Genomic DNA, 26,423 nt, shown 5'->3' with positions numbered 1-26,423 from the left:
CTCTCCTGCACGGTTGCCTGTTAAGTACACTTTTATCCTGCCCTAACTCCAAGGGACTCAGTGTTCTCCTCGCCTCCACTTTGCCCTCGTAAGAGCCCTGGAAGGTAGGTGTGGACTTTGACTGGCCTAGCAAGCTTGATGGCTCTAACACTACACTGGCGCTGCACATTGTGCTTGTAACAGTGAGTCTTTGGCTATGCATCCAGAGAAGAGGGAGGGAGATGGATGAGGAGGAAGGTGAGAGTCTGCCCAGTTTACGTTGCCTGCAGGGGCTTCTCCTGCGAGGCCAGGCTCTCCTTCACATTGATGCACAAGCAAACAGAGACTCTTGCTTGTGTAAAGACCACAGCAAAAGAAAGGAAATAAGATTTCCATGCCATCAGGTGTTGTTGTGGAGAGGTGTTCTTTGAAACAGTGTTGGAGAAGAAGGATGCCCGGTTATTCCTCCTCTACAGAAGGGGCCAGAGATGTGTGAGGAGGGGAGGGAGAGAGATGTTTTCACATGGTTTGGGAGGAAAGGGGTTTTATGTGGGCAAGAAATTTATCAGTCAAAATGCAGGCTTTCTGTGGCTATTGACATATTTGTTGAGACTGCCTGTTTCTCCTTATTGGACATGAAGAGAGGGCAGTATTCCCTTCCCAAAGGAATGTATCTGGCTGCAGGTGGGAATATGTTTTGATACAGAACAAGCAAAATGCCCCAGATGTCGCGTCGAGTCTTGCTCCTCAGTCTGACTCTTCTTTGTTTTCCCCCCTCCACAGGCTACCTCATTGGTTGAAGTCATGTGCCTTTTGGCATTTTTTGGACGACTCTTCCACTTTGCAAAAGTTACGCCTCGTGATGTGTTTTGGAAGGATGCAAAGAACATCTGCATCATGATAGCCATCCTGGTCAGTTGCAACTCAAGGCTTTCCTCTCACGCTCCCGTTGCGTAAAGAGCGACCGTGCAGCCGAGCACTCGTGCCTCCACCCCTTGGTACTCCTGCCTAGATAGCACTGCATTGGCTCTTGCTTGCAACATAACTGGGTGTGAGTACCACTTGGTGGCTCAGTGCAAACATTGTGTGTATTCATTTAGGGTTAGGGTTGTGAAACTAGCTAACAAATCATTCAGTAATTACAGAGAAATACTGTGTTGCACACCAAACTGCTTGGTGCTTCATAGACGGGAAGCAGGTTGTAAGTCTGAGGTGAGGCCATTGTTCTGCTTGCAGATTCAGCCTCTGCCTTAATCATCCCTTCACCGTGGTGTAGCAAGGTCATAGGTCTCTTGCCAAAGCTGAGTATGTGAACTGTATTCACTCCGTATCAGTTCCACTGTCACACCAAAGGACTTGGTTGTTTCTGTACATGTGTATAGCTCCTCTTCGGTTTCCTCACTGCAGCACTCTTCAGGAACATCCACATGATAATAGCCTCTATTTATCCTGCTTCTGTGTTTTCTCCCTCCTTACTGCAATCTTTCCTGAGTTTGGTCGGTACAGTCTTTTTGGAAAGATTGTAGTCAAAGTGCCTGAAAAAAATCCTCTGCTGTGTGTGGAGGGAAACTGGTGTGTGTGTGTGGCAGTGTATGTGAGGCAGTGGGGGGAATGGCCATGTACTTGTGTTTGCAGTAGCAATGAAATACAGTGGTGATGAAAGCTATGTGAAGTGTAGTCACTGTGTGGAAGCAACCATGAAGTGTCTATTGGGGAACAAGTATTAATTAGTTCCTATAGGAAACACTGCCCTGACCTGGTTAGCCCAATCTCACCAGATCTCAGAAGCCAAGCAGGGTTGGCCCTGGCTAGTATTTGGATGGGAGATCTCCAAGGAATGCCAGTGTCATGATGCAGAGGCAGGCAATGCCTTGAAAACCTCATGGGGCAGCCATAAGAACATAAGAGAAGCCAATGTTGGATCAGGCCAGTGGCCCATCTAGTCCGAAGCTCTCTCACACAGTGGCCAAAAACACCAGGTACCATCAGGAGGTCCAGCAGTGGTGCCAGGACACTAGAAGCCCTCCCACAGTTGCCCCCCCAGCACCAAGAATACAGAGCATCACTTGCCCCAGACTGAGAGTTTCTATCGATACCTTGTGGCCAGTGTTCCCTCTAAGCTGAGTTAGTGTGAGCTAGCTCACAGTTTTTTAGCCTCCGGCTCACACATTTTTGTCTCAGCTCAGGAAGGATGGCTCCAGAGCACACTAATTTATGCAGCAGCCAAATCGCTCGCTCACAACTTTAATACCAGCAGCTCACAAAGAAGAATTTTTGCTCACAAGACTCCACAGCTTAGAGGGAACATTGCTTGTGGCTAATAGCCACTGATGGACCATAAGTCAGCGGTGACTTCACAGCAAAAAACAAACAAACAAACAAACAAACAAACAGGAAACAGTCTTTTGTTTCTCACAAATACTTCAAAAAGTTCCTGATTTGCTCTTAGACTTTTCCATAGATGGCAGTAACACTCCCCCTCCCCTTTTTGTACCCATGAGCCACAATTATCTTTCATATCTCCAATCATGAATAGAGCTGCTTGTGTGGCAAAGAATTTTTGCCTAACATTTAGCATTTACTGTTTCTAACTTAGTGTCTTCCTCTTATTTCTGGGGGAAATTTTGCCTGATATTTAGCATTTACTGTCTCTAATTTAGTGTCTTCCTCTTATTCCTGGGTGTTTCTTTGTCTGTGGGGGAGCCCATTTCTTTTGCTCAATTATGTGACTGGCCCTCAGCTATTTTAAGGTCAGGCCTCGCTTGCTAGCAAATCAGTTGGCAATGGGTTAACTCCACGTATCAGAGTAGGGAAAAGATGAGTCTGGTCTTAGATTAGGAAACCATCCATTTGTTTCACATCTGTTTTCAGGCAGGCTTGTAAATCAGATAATTCTGTCCACCCAGTACGTTGTGCTCCCTTCTGCTAAGCACGCTGTACGTCAGACAGCAATGAGAAGCTTTCTCCTGCAACCTTAAGCAAGGCTTGCTATTGAGAAAACATGGCTCTGATTGCATTTTGTCTCTAAGATCCTTCAGGGCAGCAGTTCTCAAATGTTGGGTGATTGTGACCCAGTTGTAGTTCCCAGCTCTCTTGCAAGTGGGATGCAATGCCCAGGACAGTCTTAGACAGGGCTATTTTTGGGCAGGAACGCTAAACAGAATAAGAAGCAAAAGGTGGGTGTGGCTGGATGACCACACTTCTGGTAACATGGGGGTGCGGCCTAATGTGCTAGTGAGCTGTGCTGTCAGGGGTGTGGCCCAATATGCTAATGAGTTCCTGCTGTTGGGTGTGGCCTATTATGCTAATGAGTTCCTGCTGGGCTTTTTCTACAAAAAGAGCCCTGGCTTAGATATCAGGCAGTGGGACAGCCACCCACAGCCTACCCCACCTGAAGGAGGGGGGAAGAAGAAGAATAAATGCCTGCTGTCACTCATGCCCACTTCATCTGAGTCTCGGGCCCCTCTGGGTCTCAGACAACAGGCTTCCAGCAGTAGCTCCCACCCACCTTTTACGGGATGAACGCTGCCTGACAACTCAGGTTTGTGAAATTCCTGGAGATTTGAGGGCAGTGCCTGAGGAGGTAACTCTAGCAGGGTTGTGATGCCACAGAGTCTACCCTCTGAAACAGCCTTTTTCTCTAGGGGAGCTGATCTCTTCCGTCTGGAGATCAGTTTTTGTTATGGGAGATCTCCAGGCGCCATGGGGAGGTTGGCAGCCCCAGGAGCACCCCCTGCTTGGCCCTTGTGGGGGACAGTGGGGGGTGGCAACAATTACGGGGTGGTGTCTCACCTGGCCTTTTTGGCCAGGGCCTCAGAATCATTAAGATTACTCCTCCTGACAAGGCCAGGCGGGTGGTAGAGCAGCAGGTGAGCCAAGGGAGGAAACTCTATGGCAACTGTGTATTTGCCTCATAAAATGTGCCAAATGGTCATGAAATACCTGCGGCTCAGTAGAGTTTTATATTTATAAATACCGAACGTGGGGAAAACAAAAAACAACAACCCCTTGTTTGTTAACTAATTTCAGGTTTTTTTTGGGGGGGGGCAAGAAGTAGGAGAAGAGGGAGAATTGTGTGGCACTCCTTGCAAGTCGGTACCAAAAGGTAAAGTGGATTGAGAAGTTGGATCAACTTGAAATGTTTGGGAACCTTTGGGTTAACAACCGTAATCCTTGGACCTTTGATGGTTAAGGTGGTGGTGTTTTTTGTACTGCATAGGCATGAGCTGTGATAATTAGTTTAAATCCTATGTAGAGAGGCGGCTCAAGTGGTTAAGACGCTGAACTGCAGGCTGTGGAAGTTCGGTAGTTCAGCAGTTCGAGACCCGAGTGCCGCATGACGGAATGAGCTCCCGTCTCTAGTTCCAGCTCCTGCCAACCTAGCAGTTCGAAAGCAAGAAATTGCAAGTAGATAAATAGGTACCACTTCGGTGGGAAGGTAACAGTGTTCCGTGCGCCTTGGCGTTTAGTCATGCTGGCCACATGACCACGGAAACATCTTCGGACAGCACTGGCTCTTTGGCTTTGAAATGGAGATGAGCACTGCAACCCTGCAGTCGGACTCGACTGGCTTTCGAGCAAGGGAACCTTTATCTTTACCTTTAGAGAGGCTTCCCTTAAGGCTTCAGCTGAACCTCTTCTGCCAGGCAGCCTTCCCACCCATGTCAGGCTATCCAGCGGCCAGCTACTCAGTGGGAGGCTGGGGAAGGCCCCGGTTTGAGTTCAACAGCCTGTGGAATTCCAGTGCATCGGGCTAGGCAGTGGTCAGCCATCACGCCCACAGCCTAGAGTCATATGGGAAGCGGCTCTATGCACTCCGTTTGGCTTTTGCTGGGATTGCAGCCCTAATATACAACACCACATTTGACACTCGGTTCTCTTCTCTGATGCCTAAGTCTCCAAAGGAGTCTGAAAATGAGTGAGTATAAAGCATCTGAAACTAAATCTCTAAGCTGAATAAAGGGAAGAACTGTGGCTCAGTGGTGGAGCATCAGCTGGGGGCTTGTAGAAGGTTCAGTGTTTGATCCTTGGTATCTTCAGTTAAAAGGATATAGTAGTAGGTGATGTGGAAGTCTGAGACCCTGGAGTACAGTTCCCAGGTCCCTCCCAGCCACCAGCAGGAGATGTGGGGCTAGGCTTGCCAGATCCAGGTGGGAAAACTCCTGGAGACTTGAGGGGTGGATCCTGGGAAGGACGGACCTCAGTGGGGTACGATGCCATACAGTGCACTCTCCAAAGCATTCATTTTCTGCAGGGAAGCTGATCCTCTGTAGTCTGGAGATGGGGGGTGTAATTCCAGGGGATCCCCAGTTACCACACCTGGAGGCTGGCATCCCTACCTAGGAGAACCCTTGCTAGTCTGTGTAGAAAATACTGACCTTGATAGACCAGTGGTCTGATTTAGTATAAGGCAGCTTCATGTGTTCATTTTATCTAACAGTACTGTATATTGTATGGTAGTTTCAGGAGGGGCAGCAGTGTTGGTCTGTAGTAGGAGAGCTGGATATGAGTCCAGTGGCACCTGGACCGTCCTATCTGCAACACCGCCTCTCGCCCTGCACTCCACCATGACAGCTTTGCTCATCGGAGGAGGGTCTTCTGCGGATGCCAGCCTGCAAATGGACAAAATGAACAACGGCCCATACATAATGTCTTCTCTGTTGTGGCCCCCACCTTATGGAATGGCCTGCCTGAAGATGTTGGGGAGGCTCCCATTCTCTGGGCTTTCTGCAAACTGTGAAAAACTGAATTAGTCAAGAGTGCTTTTCTATGCAGGCAGTAGAGTCGCACTGTACCAAATAGTTCACAAAGTTACTTGGATAAACTATGAGGGACTATAGTACTGTGTATTGTTGCTGAAACTAGGACCCTGCTATCTAATTTTTGCATCATTTAATGTGTCATGTTATAATGCTTTGCCTCAGTTCTGTTTGCATTTTTCACTGAATGTCTCATCCTCTTGATTGTATTGACTCCCTGTGTCCACCTTGAATCCAAGCAAGAAAGGTGGACTATAAATAACCTAAATAAAAATTAAAACAAATACATAATAATAAGTTGCTTGGTGGGAATAAACTTTCAAGATTCAAAGCTCCCTTATCTGATGAAGGGAACTTTGTCTCTTGAAAGCTTACACCCCAAAAATCTTGGTCGCTAAGGAGCTACTGGACTTGAATCTAGCTCCTGTATTGTATGAGTATTCGGTATTCTTTTCAATTATCTGTTTTATAGACCGTTGTCATCTGATTTGGGAAAAGCAGGAGATAAGATGTGATTACATATTAACTTTGGGGGTGAGAGCCCTTCCAGGCTGTAGGTAATTGAGGTACCTGAACTATGTTGTGAGTTGCGACTTCAGATGTCAAAGTCCTGGAACTGACTAGCTAACATCCCAGCCATGTGAGTTCAGTCCATGGATGTGGCTTGTCTACTGCTTATTAGAAAAGCTCTTGGCTCTTTCTAGAGCATAATGCCTTTATTTTACTGGTTCACAATCTGTCTCTTTTCACCAGATGACCTTGGTTGACCTAATTATCTATGGATCTCTTAGGATCTCGAACATTCAGAGTGTCAGGTGGTCAAGACCCATGCGGCCCATCTTCTTAATAAACTTTGCAGAAAGTCGACAGGTAAAAAAATGGCTCATATTTAGGGTTGCCAATCCTTGGATGTTTAGGGCAGTACCTGTGGAAGAAGGAATTTGGGCAGGGATCTTTAGTATACTGTAGAGCCTGCCCTCTGAAGCTGTGATTTTCTCCAGGGGAACTGATCTCTGTAGTCATTTTCACCAGGGGAACTGATCTCTGTAGAGATCAATTGTAATTCTGAGAGATCTCCCAACCCCTGAAGGTTGGCATCCCAACTTGTGTTTCTGAATTAAGTATGTGTGTTTGTCAAATTAATTGGCAACTGGTTGGTGGACATTCTTTATAAAGTGAAAAGGGCCTGTCTTTAGCTTTGCATCATGTCTTTTCCAGAGATCTTTCTCTCCCTCTGAAACTGCTTTCTACTTTTTCTTCTCTCTCTATGCAAACCCGCAGGCTTTAGCCTGACCTAGCTTGAGGAAGCTAAAAGCATGAGGTAAGGTATCATAAGGTCCCTGGAAGTAGGAGAATATAACTTCTGTATACAGGGGGAGACCTGGAGGTTCTGCATGTAATGAAGATAGCAGGTTCTGGGTTTAACTGGATGGTCTAACAAGATACCATGTGCAAAACCGGATCTTCCCTGAGGTTTTAAAAATGGAATCACTATGGCCACATATAGTTTCTCAGAATGTAGCCATGCCAGGGGGGAGGAGGATTTAACTCTGACCAATGCAGTTTGTTCTTCCTGCTCCTAACTAGTAGCTGCTGCTTCTTGACAGATCCGAAGAGCATTCCGTAGCATCCGTAACACCCTGCCTGAGATCACCTATGTCTTTCTGCTCTTCATGTTCAGCCTCCTGATGTTTTCTCTTATGGCCTTGAAGCTCTTTGGAGACAGGTACTATTCTTATTTATTTGTTTTATATCCCACTTTTTCTTTCCAGTGGAGACCCACAGATTGTTTTCAGCCTTTTTGCACAAAGGGAGGGAAAGTAGTAATGCTTTCTAATACACAGGTGAGACAATTACATGGGTTACTTTTAGGGCTGCTTCCTCCCATGTGTACCTATCTGACTTCCTGGATCATCAGCTAGGGTCCTCATGTGACTGTGGAGGCTCAGTGAGTTGGGGATGGATGATGTTGGTGGCATTGTGGTCATGCAGTCGCTTCCCGTGTGAAGTCCCCCTTTCCTCTCCACGGCTTGACTTCAGTGAAAGCCTGGTGGGGGGGTGGGGGGCTAACTTACATGTGATGCTGGAGATCATGAGAAGAGCCCTCCAGGTGTAACATAGGTGCAAAAAGCAGCAGCAGCTGCTCTGTGTGTGTGTGTATGTGTGTGTGGAGACTATGGTTTGGGGCTCCAGTGCTGTAAAAGGGCATTAACTTTTCCTCGTTCCCTATCTTCCCCAGTTGAAAATGGCCCTCCCAAATGGCACTTCGTCCCTCAGTATGTGAAAAGACTGTATTGTTTGTCTTTTCTTTCTTCCTCCCCTCCCATCTAAAAGCAGACTTCAGCTGGAAGTAAATAATGCGGAGGGAGAAAGAGGAGTTCTGTATCATAGATCACTGTCAGGAGTATGACTAGGGTGGCTGAAGCACCTATTTTTCTCCCTAGTGTAGCTCAGGAACAGGCACAAAATGGGTGTCGAAAGGTAATGTAGTTTCTTAGCCCAGATGTTGAGACAGTAGCAGGCCCTTTTGTCTTCCCATTAGCTTAGCACAGTAAATCCTATCTGGGATTTAGAGAAGTATGGAGACACAGAACTCTTTGGCCTGCCATTGAGTAGCTAGTCCATGGTCTTTCTGAGTGGTGAGAGACAGGGGCATATAAGAGCTAGGCTGTTTTCTGTGGGCTCTTTTCTTTCTGGGATGCTGTCTGCAGGTATAGGAGAATGGATGCTGTCTCTTCTGTCTCTGTCATCTGTGCAGCACACCGCAGAAGGGGGACAAAGAGCCAAAAGTGCATGTGAAAAGTCACCTTTGAGTGTCGCTCCGAACAGACTCTGATGCAGCTTGCCTTGACAGCCTGGCATTTGTTTCCTTTGCCACTTAGGAATCTGAAGACGGTGGACGGCTTGCCATACTTTACAGATTACCTCAGCATTGTTTTTGAGATGTATGTGCTGGTAACCACGGCAAATAGCCCTGATGTCATGTATGTATATCTTCTCTTCAGGCTCTATATTATTCTTTCCAGCAAAGATCGATGAAATGTTGATTCGTAGCAGTTAGATTCTTTTCAGCCACATGAAGGAGCTCTTTCCCCTTGCTGACGTGGTAATCTGAGGGTGCCATTACCATTTGTTTGACTCTCTGCGATTCGATGCTCTGCCTTGATACGCTCCAGGGAGGGGCTGTGGGTCAGAGCTGAAGCACCTACTGGGATGCAGATGGTCCCAGGTTCAGTCCCAGGCATCTCCACCTATAAAAGGATCAGGAGGTAGTTGAGGTGAAAGACCACAACTTGAAACCCTGGAGAGCCTTTGACAATCTGAGTTTCCCCAGTTGGAATTGGCAACCCTAATGCTACAGCACACTATGCTCAGCCATGACACTTTTTTAAAAAAAATAACATTTGTTTTTATTTTGTAAAACAGCAATAAACATACAAAACATTTAACACTTAACTACCATAGAACAAGGGTTAGCTATATAGTAACACTTAGAAAATACTTATTTGGATACATACGATGAAGTACTTTGAAGGAACTGTGAATTTAGAAGACTCAGCGTTAAACACAAACTCCAGAAAGGGAAACCATTAAAAAAGATTCGATTTCTTATGAAGAATATTGTCTGTGACGATTACATCAGATATTTTATCCATGATATAGTAGTCCCATATTTTCAAGCGCCATGAGGATAGCAGCAGTTTATTAGGGGATTTCAGCCATGACTCTGACAGGCTGATGAGTTGTGAAATAAGAGAGCTCAGAAGGAAAGGATTAATTATTCCTTAAGATTTTCTTGAGGTGTTTTGAGGGTATATCTGAATGCTCAAGGAAGCACAGCAACACTTATTCATGAGGAAGTTATTTAAGGCAAAAAGTAGAAAGACACAGATAAAACCTGGAATAAGTTCCTCTGACTCAGGTAAACTTATTTCCTATTACATAAAACACATGTGACCAGTGAACACCAGGGGCCTGCCTGCCTTCCCTTACTCTACCAGGATGGACAGAACAAAAAGGCAATGATTGGAAGGCTCTTTTTATAGATTGGATTCTAGAGCCCAGTTATCACGTTGGCCTATTTTGATTGGTGGGGTTCCATAGTTCAGTGAAGAAGTGGTGTGGACCATTAGCAGGATTTCATGTGATCTAGCCAAAGCTATTTTGATCTCCTTGCCATGTCAGACTTTGTCATCCTTGCTATTCTTCTCTGGAGGGGTCATCTGCTCAGGGCTAGTCCACCCTGGGGTCTCAGAGCACCACGGGGAGGCTGACTTGGATTAGTGCCATGACATAGAAGAGAAGAGGGGTTCCTGCCTCCCCCCACTGCCATTTTTTCAAGTTGAAGTGACATGGGGGGGGGTGTCATTTGCCTGGGGGAAGGGCTGAACATGCAAGCACTCAATACATGTGAAGTCTCCCCCTGCAACAGGTCAGATAACACCTCCTGGTGCCATTTCAGTTTGGGGAAATGGGACAGGGGGAAGGCAGGAGCCCCTCCCCACATGGCATAGTCCCAATCCAGTTTGGGGGCCCATGGCACTTTACTAACTCCATGGTGGTTTTAACATAGTTTGACGCACAGCTGCTGAGTTTTCTGTCGGCTTCCTGGAGTTTGACAGTACCTACAAAATGGTTTTATTTCAGCCTTTGAGGAAAGGGCTTTTGGGGAGGGATGATGGCGCTGTCACCCCAGGCACTTGCCCATCATCCGTGGGGGTCTTACTACTACATATCAACTGGAGTCGGAGCACCCTCACGCATAGCGGTGAAAGCATAACTCTGCTTGGTTTGTTGTATTGATTTGACCTTGGATGCGCGGTATGATTTTATCTTGATTTCCCCTGAGCTGCTTTAAGTGCTTTTGGAGTAGAAAAGCATGGTAGAAATCTCTTTGCATATATGTAATAAATGAAGAAAAGTGTCAGTAGTTCTGCTAGCAGTCTTTTTGCCTGGCAGTGTTTCTGTGGTTTGGGGGCTGAGCAGTTTTTCTCCAAGCTTCCTCACTTGTTCGTTCTCAGTTTATTTTTCCTGTGGATTCCTTACTGTGCTTTCTCCAATTGGATCAAAGGTAGTTTGAGGAAGCATAGAGAAATTATGAGGAAAACATGTAGAGGAGACAAAGGAACAACAAGGCAGGGAGGAAGCTTGGAGAAAAACACTCCACAGTTCAGCACCCAAACCATGGGGAAAAACCGCCAGGTGAGAAGATGGTCAGTTATCCCTGCTGATGTCTGGCCATATGCAAGGCCCAGACAGCAACTGGCACTGTGAACCTGTAAGGCAGTTTGGTGTGAGAGCCAGTTTGGTATAGTGGTTAAGTGCGCGGACTCTAATCTGGGAGAACCGGGTTTGATTCCCCACTCCTCCACTTGCACCTGGCTGGATGACCTTGGGCAAGTTGTAGTTCTGATAAGAGCTGTTCTTGAAAAAGAGCAGTTTCTGTCAAGAGCTCTCAGCCCCACCTACCTCACAGGGTGTCTGTTGTGGGGAGGGGAAGGGAAAGGAGTTTGTAAGCCGCTCTGAGACACCTTTGGGTAGTGAAGGGCGGGGTATAAATCCAATCTCCTACTCCTACTACTCCTACTACTCCTACTACTCCTACTACTACTACTACTACTACTACTACTACTACTACTACTACGTGGAGTGAACTCAAGTACCCCTTGCAGAATTCTGGGCAGTTAATATAGTTCTTTCAGTGTTCAAAGCTCCATGTTATCTTTATTCTTAAACAGCCCTGTAAAATAGATCAGTATATCTCTACTGCAGATGAGGCTATGAGAATGGCTTGTTGACGTCCACCTAACAAGCTGAACAAGGGACTACCTGGATCACAGCTCATCCTCCTGGTCACTACTCTGGGGAAATACCTGCATGGGACTCAGTAGGACCTTGAGCACTGAAGTGGCAAGCATTTTCAGGAGTACTTTTCTTAACTGCCACTTCTCTCCTGCAGGATGCCAGCTTACAATTTCAGTGGGTGGTACTGCTTGTTTTTCATAACCTATGTGGTTATCAACACTTACATCTTTATGTCGGTCTTCTTGGCTGTGGTGTACAACAACTACAGGAAGCACTTAAAAGTAAGTTCTGCATGAGGAAAAGAAGCACCTTCTGGGTTCACTTCATGGTTTTATGGCAATGGTGTAAACCACCTTGTGGTGGTTTCACACATCAGTCACTGTTTGGATATGGGAATCTCATGGACTGGACCCTGTTGTATGCTTCCTTTACCTCCAGAATATAGCACTGCCAGGAAGCAATCAAATGGGAAAGAACCATGCGTTTTGGTCCTACCACACAGCTCCTCCATTTGAGTGATGCCAATGTTGGGGGTGGGGGGGAGAATCATGAGATGATAGTTCTGGCTACACCACTCCTGGGAATGTCTAAATTGGGGCAGATTACTTTTCAGCCTTTTCTTGGACCTATTCAAACTAGTCACTCGGTCTGGAATTGCCATCATCCATTGATTCGTGAAACGGCTATGGAGATTACTGATAAGGTTGCTCTCAAATCTTTATTGGCCAGATTTGAAATTAGGGTGTGGCATAGTGGCTAGAGGTGTACTAGGATCCTGGGAGACCCAGGTTCGAATCTCCACTCTGCCATGGAAGCTTGTTGGGTGACCGTGAGTTGCTCATTCTCAGCCTAACCTACGTCACAGGGTGGTGGCTAGAAAACAGAGGAGGGGAGAACAATCTTCTAAGCTGTTTTGGGTTCCCATTAGGGAGAAAAGTAGGATCTAAACAAATGGATACTTTCCCCCTTTTGAAACAGAAACCTTAGCCTCATGGCGAGTTTTTTTCACCCTTTTTACTTTGAATGGAATTGCAACACTCACCTGTCAGATCAGAATGGCACAGCCTTTTTGATGCACGAGCAGGTGAATTGAAGCTGTGGCTCAGCATTAGAGCATCTGCTTGGTACGCAGAAGGTCTGAGGCTCAATCCCCAGCATCTCTAGCTATAAGGATTAGGTAGTAGGTGATTTGAAAGTAGAGAACTGCCACCAGTTATAATGGAAGTACTGATCTTGATCGATAGACCAATGGTCTGATTCCATGTGTGCATGCAGTGACAATAGTAGTGTCCTGCTATGATCCATGGACTTCCACTGAGACAAATCTGCCTTGGATGCTGTTGTGAATCCTTTTAGCGATCAGAATGCTGTTCTTCTTCCACATTCTGCTGCCATGTAAACTCACTAGCCTTTTTAGAGTATGGGCAAGGTTGTAGGATGGGTATCTTCCTTGATACCCCTGTACAAAGGCTACGAATCACCTCAGTTCATTGTTGGTAGATATCATGCTGTTTCCTTTAATTCTGGCCTTGCAAAACTATTCTACAAAACCTTAATACATGGGCAAAAGTTACACATTGCTAAATATTACTAACTTTACTTGCAAGGCCTCTTTGTGATGTCTGTGATTCCCAATGTGAGCTAGGGCATATTGGTGAGCTACAAGAAGAGATGAAGAATGCCTTGAAAAATGAGTCCATCTGTCACTCTGTGCTTTTCCATGGTGGAGATGCCCCATGCAGCCATGGTTTCCCATTCACTCCTCATAACCTGAAGACAAAGTATGGTTTTGCCTCTAAGCCATGATTGATAGTCAAAGGGGGTGGGGGGTACCAAGAGGAGGATGCCGGCCTACTGTTTTGGAAGCTTACCTAGGAAATGCCTCTTCCTTCAATTTTGATCCAGAAAAATATTTGCACCTGGTGTATCAAAAGTCTAGGAAACGTTGACCTATGTAGACATCCCGAGGAACATTATCCCTTAGCTTCAAAGCATCCTGATGGGCCACCTTTTAAAGTGGCTCTTATAAAGTGATGGATCAAGGGGGGAAAAGATGGGTAGCCGTATTAGTCTGTCTGTAGCAGCAGAAAAGAGCAAGAGTCCAGTCTGAAGAAGTGAGTAGTGACTCATGAAAGCTCATACCCTGTCTTCTGAAGTGGTAACTGTAATGTCTTGCAGAATGAGATCCGGAAACTTGTTTACATGAAGCGTCGCAAGATGGTAGAAGCCTTCAACCTCTTGAAGGTCAAGGAAGGAGCAGAGTTTGTTATCAAAGAGGACCAGTGGAAGAATCTGATAAAACTGGTGGCTCCTGATATCAGCACGTCTCATCGAGAACTTCTGTTAAGGATATCTGATGAAGAACAAAAAGGCCACGTGGGTAAGCAGCGCCAGACTGATGCATCACCGGAGCCAGTTGGAGAGCAGGAGAAGTTGCCAGGGCTGAGGGGGAGCAGAAGGGAGTCATGTCTCATTCAAGGAAAAACAAACCCTTGGAAGAGCTTCATATCCTAAAGGCAGCCCTGTGCTTCTGTCAGGCTGATTTAAAAAACAAACAAACTCTGAAAGCAGGAGCAAGGGAGAAGGAGGCAGGAGCAGAGTTATCCTACTGTTATATTCCCATGATGGTTTGTTTGGCCTAGTGTGGGGCAGGTAAAGTCCTGGGGTTATAGACTGGACTAGGGTTGCCAAGTCTACTTACCCTGGTGGCGGGGGAGCCTCGCCGGGTTCCGGGAGCTCTCCAGTGATGTGCGCGCGCTGCCAGCATGTCACAGGAAGTGACGCGCTACATCGCTCACGTTGAGGGCGTGGCCACAATCATCGGAGGGAAAACCATAGAGTTTTCCCTCCGACGATCGGGGCCACGACCTCAACACGAGTGACGTGGTTGTGTCACCTCTGGTGACGCAGCCACGCTGCGCTTCGGGTGGCGGAGTTCCCTTCGGGGCCCGATTCCGCGGCGGCAAAAATTGGGCCTCCAAAGCGGGGGGCTTACCCGCCCCCACTTGGCAGCCCTAGACGGGACTAAAAATTGTGCAACAGGATATTATCTCTTATGCTCCCTGCATGGAGGAGGGGGTAAAGCATCAGGCCCAGAGAAAGCCAGTTAGCTCAGGTTTCTTTCTACTATACAAATTTTTACCTTGCAGAGCATATTAGGTAGGCAACCGTTCAAAAATGTTTTTGCTACCTACAGTCTGAAATGCTCATTTTAATGAGGATCTTACATAATAATAATAATAATAATAATAATAATAATAATAATAATAATAATAATAATAATAATAATAATGGCATTTTTCCTCGGCCTGGTTTGATGGCATCAGCTTTTCTCCAGGCTCCTTTGAGTTGTAGCACCGCACTGCCACCACCTGGCTGGAACGGCCCATTACAGGCTTTCTTCATGGCGAGGAGATCTCTCTAGGCTTTCCAATCTAGCGAGCTGGACTTCCGTTCGCCGGCTAACACCACTCCACCCCGCAGAGGGGGTTCAGTGTGCCCACTCTCTGTAAGGAGTGGTACCCATTTTATCTACTCGCCGAAGCTTTCGAACCCTGGGTAGACGGTGAGCTGGGGACAGGGCTGGTAGCTCACACCAGCGCGGGGCTAGAACTGACAGCAAGCCTGTTCAGCTCAGATGTTACTATTATAACCAGAGGATAAATCCTCTGTGCCACCACTCCCCACCCTGTACCCAGAGCACTCTGGTTAGAACAGCAGCAGGCTGCAAGTCAGCTCTCCAGCTATAGCTGTAGGGTATAATATCTTATTAGATATGGCCTACTGTTAGTTGAGTATTGCAAAAGGACTGTCCCAAGATGCTTTGTAAGTTCTGTTTATCCTATTCTCATGTGCTTTACAGACAAAAAATCTTTTGTCCGTCTGGCTGATCTTCTGAATATACAGGTGATTACAATGAAGCTGCGTAGTCACCCCCTTGCAATCTGGTTCCCACATATGTACAACTCTGCTTCCAGCCTCTTCATACGCAGTATAGTTCAACACAAGTAAGTCTGTACCCATGTACTGATTCCCTTTTTGCAAACATCTCCTGATGGTCAATGGCAGAATTCTCCTACCTGCCCATGTGACTATTGGGATGGCAAGAGAGCTGAACAACTGCTTGGTTTTTTAAAAGGCTAATGTTAAACTTTGAGGAACGACTTTGGAGGCCTTTACACAAATCTCTCTCATTCTCCTGCAGGGGATTTGTTTGGATGTATGATGTAATCATACTTATCAATGCAGTCTTCATAGCTCTGGATGAGAAAAACCCATTTATCTCTTATGCAGAGTGGGTGTTCCTTTCTCTGTACATAGTTGAGATCCTTCTGAAGCTGTACACCTATGAACCCAGAACCTTTTTTGCAAGGAACCAGTTCTGGAACTGGTGAGTACAGCCTTCACACCTGTTCAGGGTAGGGGCCATGGTGAAATGTATTGGTTCTTGATTTTTTTGTCCAAAAAACAAATCTGTACTTTGTCTTAACTCCTCTGTTAGAAGAATAAAAAACTCTTGCAAAGTTACTGCATAATGTAATGTGGCAACTTAGCCAAAGGGGGGGGGGGCGCGGCTGTATCACTGACTGCCTCTCTCTACTGTCAGCTGCAGGCTGGGTGGATGTTGAGGGCCTCAGCTTGGCGAGGGGTGGGATTGGTCTTATTTATCTATTTTTTAGTGTTCTCCCTAATGGAGGCCCCAAATCAACTTACATTGTTCTCCTCTCCTTTATTTTATCCTCACAACAACCCTGCGAGGTGTATTAGGCCGAGTGTGTGTAACTGGCGCAAGATTACCCAGCAAGCGTTGATGGCAGAGTGCAGATTCGAATCTTGGTCTCCCAGATCCTAGTCCAACACTCTTAACAACTGCACCAGAATAATTACGCCCTGTTTTTCCTATATAAAAGTCTCCAAAAGTGACTAGCAAGTAAAAATTAAATATAACATCTAAAAATAAAGCCATGCAAAGCATAAAATAGCTGTTCTTTGTCTTATAACATGAAGACGTCAGTACATCCCCCAGTAAAGGGGAAAAATTGGAGATCCGGGTTGAAAACCTTGGAGAATGGACTCGGCACCTGAACAAGTATAATCTTTCTGGGGAAGGCCACTGCTGAGAAGCACTCTGCCCAGTTGTCTCCCTTCGTAACTTCTGAGGGTGGGACTCCTAGAGAGGGGCCTTGGAAGCAGATCTGAGGAATAGGGCAGCTTCATATTGGGGCTAAGTACCCTCTTTGGGAAAAGGGTGAGTTTTGAAGCTGGACATGCTGGGGCTTTGCGTTGGAGGTAACCAAAACAGAAGCACCAGTGCAGATGCAGTGCTTCTTTTGGAAATCTGGTCCACAGCTGTGGACTTTTAGGACTCGGCTTTTACTGTACTTTATAATGACATTCATTCTCAAATAATACAAGCTGACCCAGTCCTCCAGTGCTTTTCTCTCCAAAAGAAGGGGAAGTCTTTTTAGGCTGACTCTGGAACTCCTCACTGCTCACGGGATGCCTAATAGTAGTAGCTAAGAGTTCGCTGATTGCTCAGGAAGGGTCTGTGTCTTGATGCAGCATTTTTTCTTGAAGCCAAAGAGATCATGAGTATCAGACTCCCCACCCCCCTCCCCGGTTTGGCTGTATGCAGCCTTTCTTCCCCTTCTCCTGCCAGATGTTTTAAGCATTAAGTAACATTCCAACTAGATAAATAAACCTGGGCAAGATTCAACTAAATGGCTTGCAAAACCTCCAAAGCATATGGATAAAAATGTGAATGTCACAACCATTTTTCTGTAGACCTGTGTGGAACTTGTTGAACTTGGATAATTTGAGTTTCTAATGTGCAGAAGGGAAACGGTTTGCCAGAAAACGTTTTTTCTTTCTTCCCACCCACGGCCAGTTGCTCAGTTCTGGAAAATCTTTCTCTATTAATCATCGGTATTTCAAGAGTAGACAGAGTAGCTTTTTTCTTTTTGTTAAGTATAAGGGTTGGGGGGATGGATAAGGATATTTCATAGCTGGGTGTTCTTTGCTGGGATACCCTTTTGCTAAAGGTGGCAGGGAGTGTGTGTGTGTGCGTGTGTGCGTGTGTGTGTGTGTGTGGAGAAGTGCAGGGGCTGACAAGAAGCCAAACAGTTGTGAGGGAAGTGGCTCTTTTGCAAAACTTCCCTTGGGGAGGAGGTGGCTTTCCTTTTAGAAGGGATTTCACTGTCCCTCTTCCCCTACACTATCCTACCCTCTCCGGTTCAGGGGCGGGGCTCTTCCTGAATAGACTTTCTGTGATTTGCTGTCCCATGAGAGCTTGGAGTTTGGGCCCTTAAATTTCTAGAAATTTATCTTAGCTTTCCAAAAGGCCTAGTTTTAAGAGCTGGAACAGTATTTCCAGTTTTCTTTACCACTTGAGAAAACTTGGCCTCAGATGCCTATAATCTAGTTTTGATTCTAAGGGGACAAATTTTTAGAAAAAATCAAAATGACAGCAGGATTGGTGGTTAAATATTCATATTGCTAGTTGGTGATGATGTGAATTTCAGCAGACTGGATTTGTTTTGTGGCAAATTGGATGCACAGAGTCAAAGCTTGCTTGGGTCTGTCTAACCTATTTTGGTCTGCTTTTTGATAGCTAGCAGATGCTCTTGAAGATGAGATCTTTCCCGTCCTGTCACCTGAAATCTTTTTCAGCTGGAGATACCAAGAACTGAACCTCAAATCTTGTTCTTCTGAAAGGCTATCGGCCCTTCATCTTGCTTTCCTGGTATCTAAAGCTAGGATTCTTGGAAAAAGCAGTGCTTAAAAAACCTATATGTGACTGCTTGAATTCAGTTCCTTGGTGCTATGTGACTGAAGTGTGCGTAATCTGTGACCTACAGGTAAAGGGTCACTCATGTATGGTGGTCCAGGCATGGACTCTGTTTGCACTTGTTTGGAACCACAAAACCAGGAGGGTTGTTGAGCACCAGGCAGGCCACAGTCCAGGAGAAGCAGGCTGCATTCACCCTGCTGAGTTTAAGTTGTGCAGATGCTTTGCTGAAGCTTGAACCCACAACTTTATATGTGTCACTAAGGCTGGAGCAACCTTTAACTGAATTGTCAGTTGCCATTTGTATTCCACTAAGTAGCTTCAAGAGGAGATGCTTTGTTGGGAAGAAGGATGCTTAACCATTTCCCTTACCTGTTGCTTTCCTGATCTTCACTATACAAACTCTGGGATTCTAGACCCATGTTTCCTTCCAGTACTGGTCTAGCACCCTAACTGAGCAAAAAACAGCAGATGGGGGAGAATGCAGGGGACAAACTGTGAGCAGGGGAAGGGTTGAGCAGTTGTCCCCTGGAAATCACTGACCCCACTTTGCAGAGAAGCACTGGCTAGGTAACACAAGAGTGCAGCCTAAACAATGGTCCCTCCTATGGGGCCAGGGGGCGTCTGAAGATGCTGTACCCCCAACCCAACTGACTCGAGACTGCCTTCTTTCCCAGCCCTGCACCCCACCAACTAGAAACACTGTCCCATCTAGACTGTTAAGGCAGGGACCTCAAAATAATGTTGCCTCACTTTCTCCAACATGTCATCCCCTCCTTCCCAGGTTTGATACTTTTATCATTATTGCTGCCTTGATAGCAACAGTGCTCAACACTACACTTAAATCAGGTAAGCCATGCATGTGTCTAGATCTTTTCTGTGGGCAAGTCTGCCGTGGGCAAGCTGAAAACTCTCTCAATTCCCAGTACTATTGTGATCTCTTTAGCCTTCTATTTTTTTTTACCAAAGGCCCCAAAGTTTGAGCAATGTGTTTCCAAAAAGTCAAGATATACTTAAATCTATGAAACTGCCGTACACTGAGGCAGAGCATTGGTCTGTCTGGCCCAGATCTGTCTGCTGGGACCGGCAGCAGCTCTCCATAGGGCCATGGGCAGAAATGGCTCTTTTCCCAGTGGTGCTGCCGGTGAGGGTCAAATCAGACAAGATGCTGGCAGGTTTGCATTGAGATTCCCCAGGCATTTTCTTTGCAAATAACCAATTCAGATCGGGATGGTGGTGTGGGGAGAGCGAGCCCCCACCAATGCTCCCTCTAAGCGGTTGAGTCTTATGAGCAAAAATCCTATTTTGTGAGCTACTGGCGAGCAATTTGGCTACTGCATGAATCAGTTTGCTCTGGAGCCCTCCTTCCTGAGCTAAGACAGAAGTGTGTGAGCCGGAGGCCAAAAAAACTGTGAGCTAGCTCACACTAACTCAGCTTAGAGGGAACACTGGCCCCCACCCACCCATGGAATGCTGCTGAGGCCAAATGTTCAGGCACTCAGAGGCAACCCACTCTTCACTGTGTCTTACTGTGTGGGTAAAATGAAATGTACCCAATTTCCACAGCTAGCTATACTAATCAGGGCATACAGGTTTGGTTTCCCCATGGGGAAATAATGGCTCCTCAGGACCATTTCATGCTAGGGGGGGAGAGCCAGTTTGGTGTAGTGGTTAAGAGAAGTGGATTCTAATCTGGAGAACCAGGTTTGAGAAGAAGGATTGGATTTATACCCCGCCCTTCACTACCCAAAGGAGTCTCAGAGCGGCTTACAATCTCCTTTCCCTTCCCCTCCCCACAACAGACACCCTGTGAGGTAGGTGGGATTGAGAAAGTTCTGAGAGAACTGCTCTTTCAAGAACAGTTCTGACAGAACTATGGCTTGCCCAAGGTCATCCAGCAGCTGCAAGTGGAGGAGTGGAGAATCAAACCCGGTTCTCCCAGATTAGAGTCTGCGCACTTAACCACTACATTCCCCCTAGCATGAATTTCCCACTCATCCACATGCAGCCAGCTGGCTGACCTTTGGTCAGTCACAGCTCTCTCAGAGCTGTTCTCTCAAGAGCAGTTCTCTCAGAGCTCTCTCAGCCCCGCCTACCTCACAGAGTGTCTGTTGTGAGGAGAGGAGGGAAAGGTCATTGTAAGTCGCTCTGAATCAAGGGCAAGGTATAAATCCAACTCTTCTTCTTCTTCTAATACCCCACCTTTGCATCACACTCCCCTTCTAAATCAGCCCCACCCCTCTGTGAATCTTATAAATATGGGAACCAGGTATGTCTGATTTGGCCCTCAGTGTATCTTACATGACATAAAGGAAGAATAATCTCTGTAACAATAGATATATTGCCTTTAGTGGCTCTTTTCAAGCAGCCCATCGGTGGTTGGGAGATGTGACCCACCCATCCCACTACCACTACTTGGCTGAAGGGAATAGACATATGTGCCTGCATGAAAGGAAGCACCATTTTAGATGCAAAAGGGGAGAGCAACTGCTGTCAGTTAGCTGAAGTACCTTGGGGTGTAGAAGTATCTGATGTTGGGTAACAGACCTGCTGCTTAAAGAGTGCCTCTAGGCTCTACCAGTGCACATAAATAAAGCAAACAATATATAAAATCGGCATAATCCTCCCGTGCAACCCTCTCCACCAAAGGGAGCCAATCTAGATAAGCTCCAGCCCTTGCTGCATTTGGAGAAGTGGGTTTTGCATAAGCACGTTGCCTGTATCTTTGTTCCAACAGGACAAATAGCAGTCCTGAAGGGGGATTATAGGTGGGGGCAAAGAACGGCATGGAGGTAGAAGGACTCCCCACACAGCTTCTGCTTTCAAACGAGGAACTTCAGCATCTTGTATAGTTTGAGGCACAGATCCCATTGACTGGAGATGCCAGCGACTAAATCTGGGAGCTTCTGCATGTGATGCACGGCTCCTGCCCCCTGGACCCATGGCTCCTCGGACAGCATGAGGCAGGCAGTCCATTTTCTGAGCCTAACTTTCTGGTGGTCAAAGGGTTTGTTTTCCACCAGACTGAATGGCCAAAATGAAATTGGCACGGGATAACCCAGTAGTTCTGAACTGATCTTTAGCTTTGGCCTTGGGGGGTCTGCCACAGAAAAAGAATGGTGGCTTGAGATACTCTATCCCCAATAGCTAGGGTTGCCAACCTCCAGCTAGTGGCTGGAGATCTCCTGGGATTACAACTGGTCTCCAGGTGACAAAGATAGTTCACCTGGAGAAAGTGGCCTCTTTGGAAGGTGGACTCTATGGCATTATACCCCACTGAAGTCCCTCCCCTCCCTAAATCCAGCCCTTCTCTGGCTCCACCCCCAAGATCTCCAGGTGTTTCCCAACTCAGACCTGGCAACCCTACCAATGGCTCTTGTGGGAACCTGTGGGGGGGAGGCAGCACATTTATTCTCAGCTCTGCCCTGTTTTGTCCTAGAGCTGCAGGCAACAGTGCCTCTCCCTTCCTCCCCTTGGCTCCCTGTTTCCTTTGAAATCTTTTCCTTTGTTCTTTCCCATCTGCCTCCACTTCCATTTTGGTGGTTGCACAGATAAACCATTACCTAGTCTCTGGAACAGCCTCTTCCACAGTAAGGTAAAGGTAAAGGTTCCCTTGCTTGAAAGCCGGTCGAATCCGACTCTAGGGTTGCGGTGCTCATCTCCATTTCAAAGCCGAAGAGCCAGCGCTGTCCGAAGACGTTTCTGTGGTCATGTGGCAGGCATGACTAAACACCAAGGCCCACGGAACGCTGCTACCTTCCCACCGAAGTGGTCCCTATTTATCTACTTGCAATGTCTTGCTTTCGAACTGCTAGGTTGGCAGGAGCTGGAACTAGAGACGGGAGCTCACTCTGTCATGCGGCACCCGGGTCTCGAACTGCTGAACTACTGACCTTCCACAGCCCATTATATCCCATTCACATGCTTGGAACAACTTAGAGCAGTCTCCCACCACCACCCCCACACCCCCAATTCATTCCTCACCAAATATGTTGCAATCTAAATATTTAAATATAACATACAATTTAATATGCTGTGATTCCGTCTGGTCCCCAGAGTGAATTAGAAAGGATGCTGGGAGAGGGATTGGGTAGGGAGCAGAGCTCAGTATCAGGTGTTGTAGGGGATGTATTGTCTCTGGGCTTCTGTCCCTGAGGTAGAGGAATCTTTACGCCAGGGTCCTAGAATTCCTCTTCTAGAATATGTAAAGTAAAGGTTAAGGTTCCCTTGCTCAAAAGCCAGTCGAATCCAACTCTAGGGTTGCAGTGCTCCTCTCCGTTTCAAAGCCGAAGAGCCAGCGCTGTCCGAAGATGTTTCCGTGGTCATGTGGCCGGCATGACTAAACACCAAGGCGCACGGAACGCTGTTACCTTCCCACCGAAGTGGTACCTATTTATCTACTTGCAGTTTCTTGCTTTCGAACTGCTAGGTTGGCAGGATCTAGAATATGACAGGCATTCAAACAAGAACAGTCATAAAAATATGGCAAGTTGCATGGAACACTTAATAAGCAGTAAATTAGAATGTCTGGCTATATTCATTTATTTAATTAATTAATTCTATTTATACCCCGCCCTCCCCACAAGTGGGCTCAGGGCAGCTTACAGAATTGGTACCCAGTACCATAAAACCATACAAAGATTAAAACATTCCAAAACATTTTAAACAATCCAATAAACAAGTGCTAGTGCTGATGATCGTCTATCAGTAGTTCAAATGGCATATTGTGTAACATACAACCAATGTTTCTAATTCTGTGGTCTTTGGCATTGCGCGGTACTGCGGCACATTCTCCAGGCCTGGGCCAATCCATAGCCACCGATGTTGGTGGTAGTGGGGTGGCGGCTCCTAATTGAATGCCTGGTGGAAGAGCTCCATTTTGCAGGCCATGCGGAACTTTTAAAGATCCCGCAGGGCCCTGATCTCCTCCGGGAGCTCATTCCACTAGTATGGAGCCACCACTGAAAAGGCCCTGGCTCTAGTAGCAGCCAACTTGACGTCTCTCGGGCCAGGAAGAGTCAGGCGATGTTGTGTTCCTGACCTCAGTGGTCTTTGGGGCACATATGGGGAAAGGCAGTCCCTCAGGTAGGCAGGTCCCTGATCATATAGGGCATTAAAGATCAAAACCAGCACCTTGAAATGGATCCAGTAAGCTATCGGCAGCCAGTGCAATGCCTTCAGCACAGGCTGGATATGGTCTCGTATAGAGAGGCCCATCAACAGCCTGGCCGCCGCATTTTGCACCAGCTGCAGCTTCCAGAGCTGGGCCAAGGGCAGTCGCATGTAGAGAGCGTTGCAGTAGTTTAATCTCGAGGTGACCATAGCGTGAATCACTGTTGCCAGGTCATTGCGTTCGAGGAAGGGAACCAATTGCCTAATCAGCCGCAGATGGTAAAAGGCTGCCTTGGCAGTAGCTGCTACCTGGGCCTCCATTGTTAAGGTGGCATCTAGGAACACTCCCAAGCTCCTAACCCTCGGCGCCAGCACCAATGGTGCCCTGTCGAAGGTTGGGAGTGGGATCCCTACCCCCGGTCCACTCCAACTCAGGCACAGGACCTCCGTCTTCGTTGGATTCAATTTCAATCGACTCAGTCTAAGCCAGCCCACCACGTCACAAAGCGCCTGCTCCAGGTCATCTGGGTTAGAGTCAGACTGGCCGCCCAACAACAGATATAGCTGGGTGTCATCTGCATATTGATGACACCCCAGCCTATGCCTCCGGGCAATCTGGGCGAGGGGGCGCATGTAGATGTTAAATAACATTGGGGACAGTACCGCCCTTTGGGGAACCCCACAGACCAGTGGGTACCTCTGGAATGTCTGTTCCCCTAGCGCTACCCTCTATCCCCGACCTTGGAGAAAGGAGACAAGCCATTGCAATGCAAGCCCCTGAATCCCAGTGTCGGCGAGGTGGTGAATCAGTAGCTGATGGTCGATGGTGTCAAATGCCGCTGACAGATCTAATAGCAAGAGCACCGCCGTACTGCCTTGATCCAGATGCCTCCAGAAGTCATCCGTGAGTGCGACCAGTGCCGTCTCCGTCCCATGACCCGGCTGGAAGCCGGACTGAAACGGGTCTAGCATGGAAGTGTCATCCATAAAGCTCTGCAACTGAATCACCACTGCTCTCTCCAGTAATTTGCCCAAATTTCTCCATATGTTCCCCCAAGGGCACTACGGTCGGGGAGTTGTCATCTGGAAATTCCAGGCCCCAGAGATGTTAAATTTGCGGTGACCAGGACCAGGGCATTTTCGGTGGCGGTTCCTACCTGGTGGAAGGAGCTCCCAGAGGAGATCCGGGTCCTGTGGGACCTTTCTCAGTTCCGCAGGGCCTGCAAGACGGAGCTCTCTTTGTTTAAATTTGTATTGTAAATTTATTATTGGATTTTATTGTTTTATACTATGCGTTTTATTGTTATAATCTTGGCACATTGTGCCCTTGTCAGCCGCCCTGAGCCTTCGGGGTAGGGCGGGATATAAATCCAAGGATAAATAAATAAATAAATTAAATTAAATTGGAAACCGGCTGATAGTTGGCCAAAGATGGATTTTTCAAGAGAGGGTGGACCATCGCTTCCTTGAGTGCCCCTGGGAACAGTCCCTCAGCAAAGGACTTGTTGATAATATCCCTGAGGGCACCTCATAACCCCTCGCGACCAGCTTTTATAAGTCATGAAGGGCACGGCTCAAGGCTGCACGTGTTTGGGCGTACCATTGAGAGCAATCTGTCGACTTCCTCAAAACCGAGTGGACCGAAATAATCCAGAATTGAACCAGAAGACGTGCATGGAGCCTCGAGTTCGCTCACTGTCTCGACTGTGGCAGGGAGATTGTGGCGGAGCAGCAGGACTTTATCTGCAAAATAGCTCGCAAAAGCCTCACAGCCAATATCCAATTCCCTAGCATTTGGTCTGCCCTGGGGCAACTCTGTTAACGACCGAATGGTTCTAAATCATTGTGTCGGGCGTGAGCTAGCAGATGCAACTGTGGCCGCGTAGAATTGTCTCTTTGCGACTTTGATTGCCACCTCATAGGATCTCATAAACATCCTATAAGATGCACTTGTTGCCTCGTCGAGAGCACGCCACCACCGTCTCTCTAGCTGTCTAAGTCCTCGTTTCATCAGCCGGAGAATGAAGTCACAGAGGGCGTCGGGGAGCAATCTCATTGATGGCCTCCAAAAGCCGACTGTGCCAGTCCTTGACAAGCTCATCTAATGAGCCGCCAGGGGGCATGGGATCCTGCAGAGCCATCTGAAGCTGCTGAGGGTCCATTTGGCTCTGCAGGCAGGCCAAAATACGCTCACCGCCCAAACAGGGTTGGAGTGACACATTCACCCGGGCCTTCAGGGCAAGGTGGTCCGACCATGGCACTGCCAAGGCAGTGATCTGGTCCACTGTAACCCCTGCTACGAAGATCAGGTCGAGCATATGCCCGGCTTGATGAGTGGGGGCCATTACGAATTGGGTGAGTCCCAGCGCCGCCATGGACGACACCAGGTCCATCACCGGTACAGAGGCCGCATCATTGGCATGGACATTGAAGTCACCCAAGACTATCAGCCTAGGGTACTCCAATGCCCAGCCCAACACCGCCTCGACCAGAGATGGCAGGCTGTTGGCTGGCGTGTTGGGCAGACGGTACACCAGCCAGATAGCCAAACTCTCCCCAGCTTCCCACACTATAAGGTAATGGGGCCACTTTTCTCGAAACTTTCCTCACTGACACTGAGATAAGGTTGGTCAAACATGTGGGCAACTGGGGAGGACTTCACATGATGGCTAATACCCTTCTTTCTTTTTCCTCCTCAGTCACTGTTTACAACAGCCAACAAGTACTGGACATCGTGTTCATTCTGAGAGTTCTTAGGCTCATACGGATTATCGACAGCATACAAAGGTAGCTGTTCGTTAGCTCTGAAGTGAGAGCTATGTGCAAACTCAAAGTGCAGTGAATTGGGGCAATTTTGCTAGGAATAATTGGATTAGCTACTTTTAGTAAGACACAGTTGAGTGAATGGGGATGAATGGAAGACATCAGCTAGAATTCTTGCCATGTATTTCCTCTTGCTGTTTTCCCATTTAAATCGCCAG

At 47.2% G+C, this 26,423-nt stretch overlaps 1 protein-coding gene across 1 annotated transcript in view; it reads left to right on the top strand.

Moving 5' to 3' along the window:
* Positions 1–26,423, top strand: part of LOC107114595 (two pore calcium channel protein 1-like) — a 47,579-nt gene that overhangs the window by 13,044 nt on the left and 8,112 nt on the right. Inside the window, exons 4-13 of the mRNA XM_015416132.1 lie at positions 763–891; positions 6,492–6,608; positions 7,346–7,464; positions 8,621–8,722; positions 11,698–11,824; positions 13,722–13,923; positions 15,406–15,550; positions 15,748–15,933; positions 19,115–19,179; positions 26,142–26,229. Of these exons, the coding sequence (XP_015271618.1) occupies positions 763–891; positions 6,492–6,608; positions 7,346–7,464; positions 8,621–8,722; positions 11,698–11,824; positions 13,722–13,923; positions 15,406–15,550; positions 15,748–15,933; positions 19,115–19,179; positions 26,142–26,229 (1,280 nt within the window). The remainder of the gene's footprint in view (positions 1–762; positions 892–6,491; positions 6,609–7,345; positions 7,465–8,620; positions 8,723–11,697; positions 11,825–13,721; positions 13,924–15,405; positions 15,551–15,747; positions 15,934–19,114; positions 19,180–26,141; positions 26,230–26,423) is intronic.

The sequence above is a fragment of the Gekko japonicus genome, unplaced genomic scaffold, assembly GCF_001447785.1.
Source record: "Gekko japonicus isolate JY-2015 unplaced genomic scaffold, Gekko_japonicus_V1.1 scaffold339, whole genome shotgun sequence".
In the NCBI taxonomy this organism is placed as follows: domain Eukaryota; kingdom Metazoa; phylum Chordata; class Lepidosauria; order Squamata; family Gekkonidae; genus Gekko; species Gekko japonicus.
This window is presented reverse-complemented; position numbering and strand designations above follow the sequence as displayed.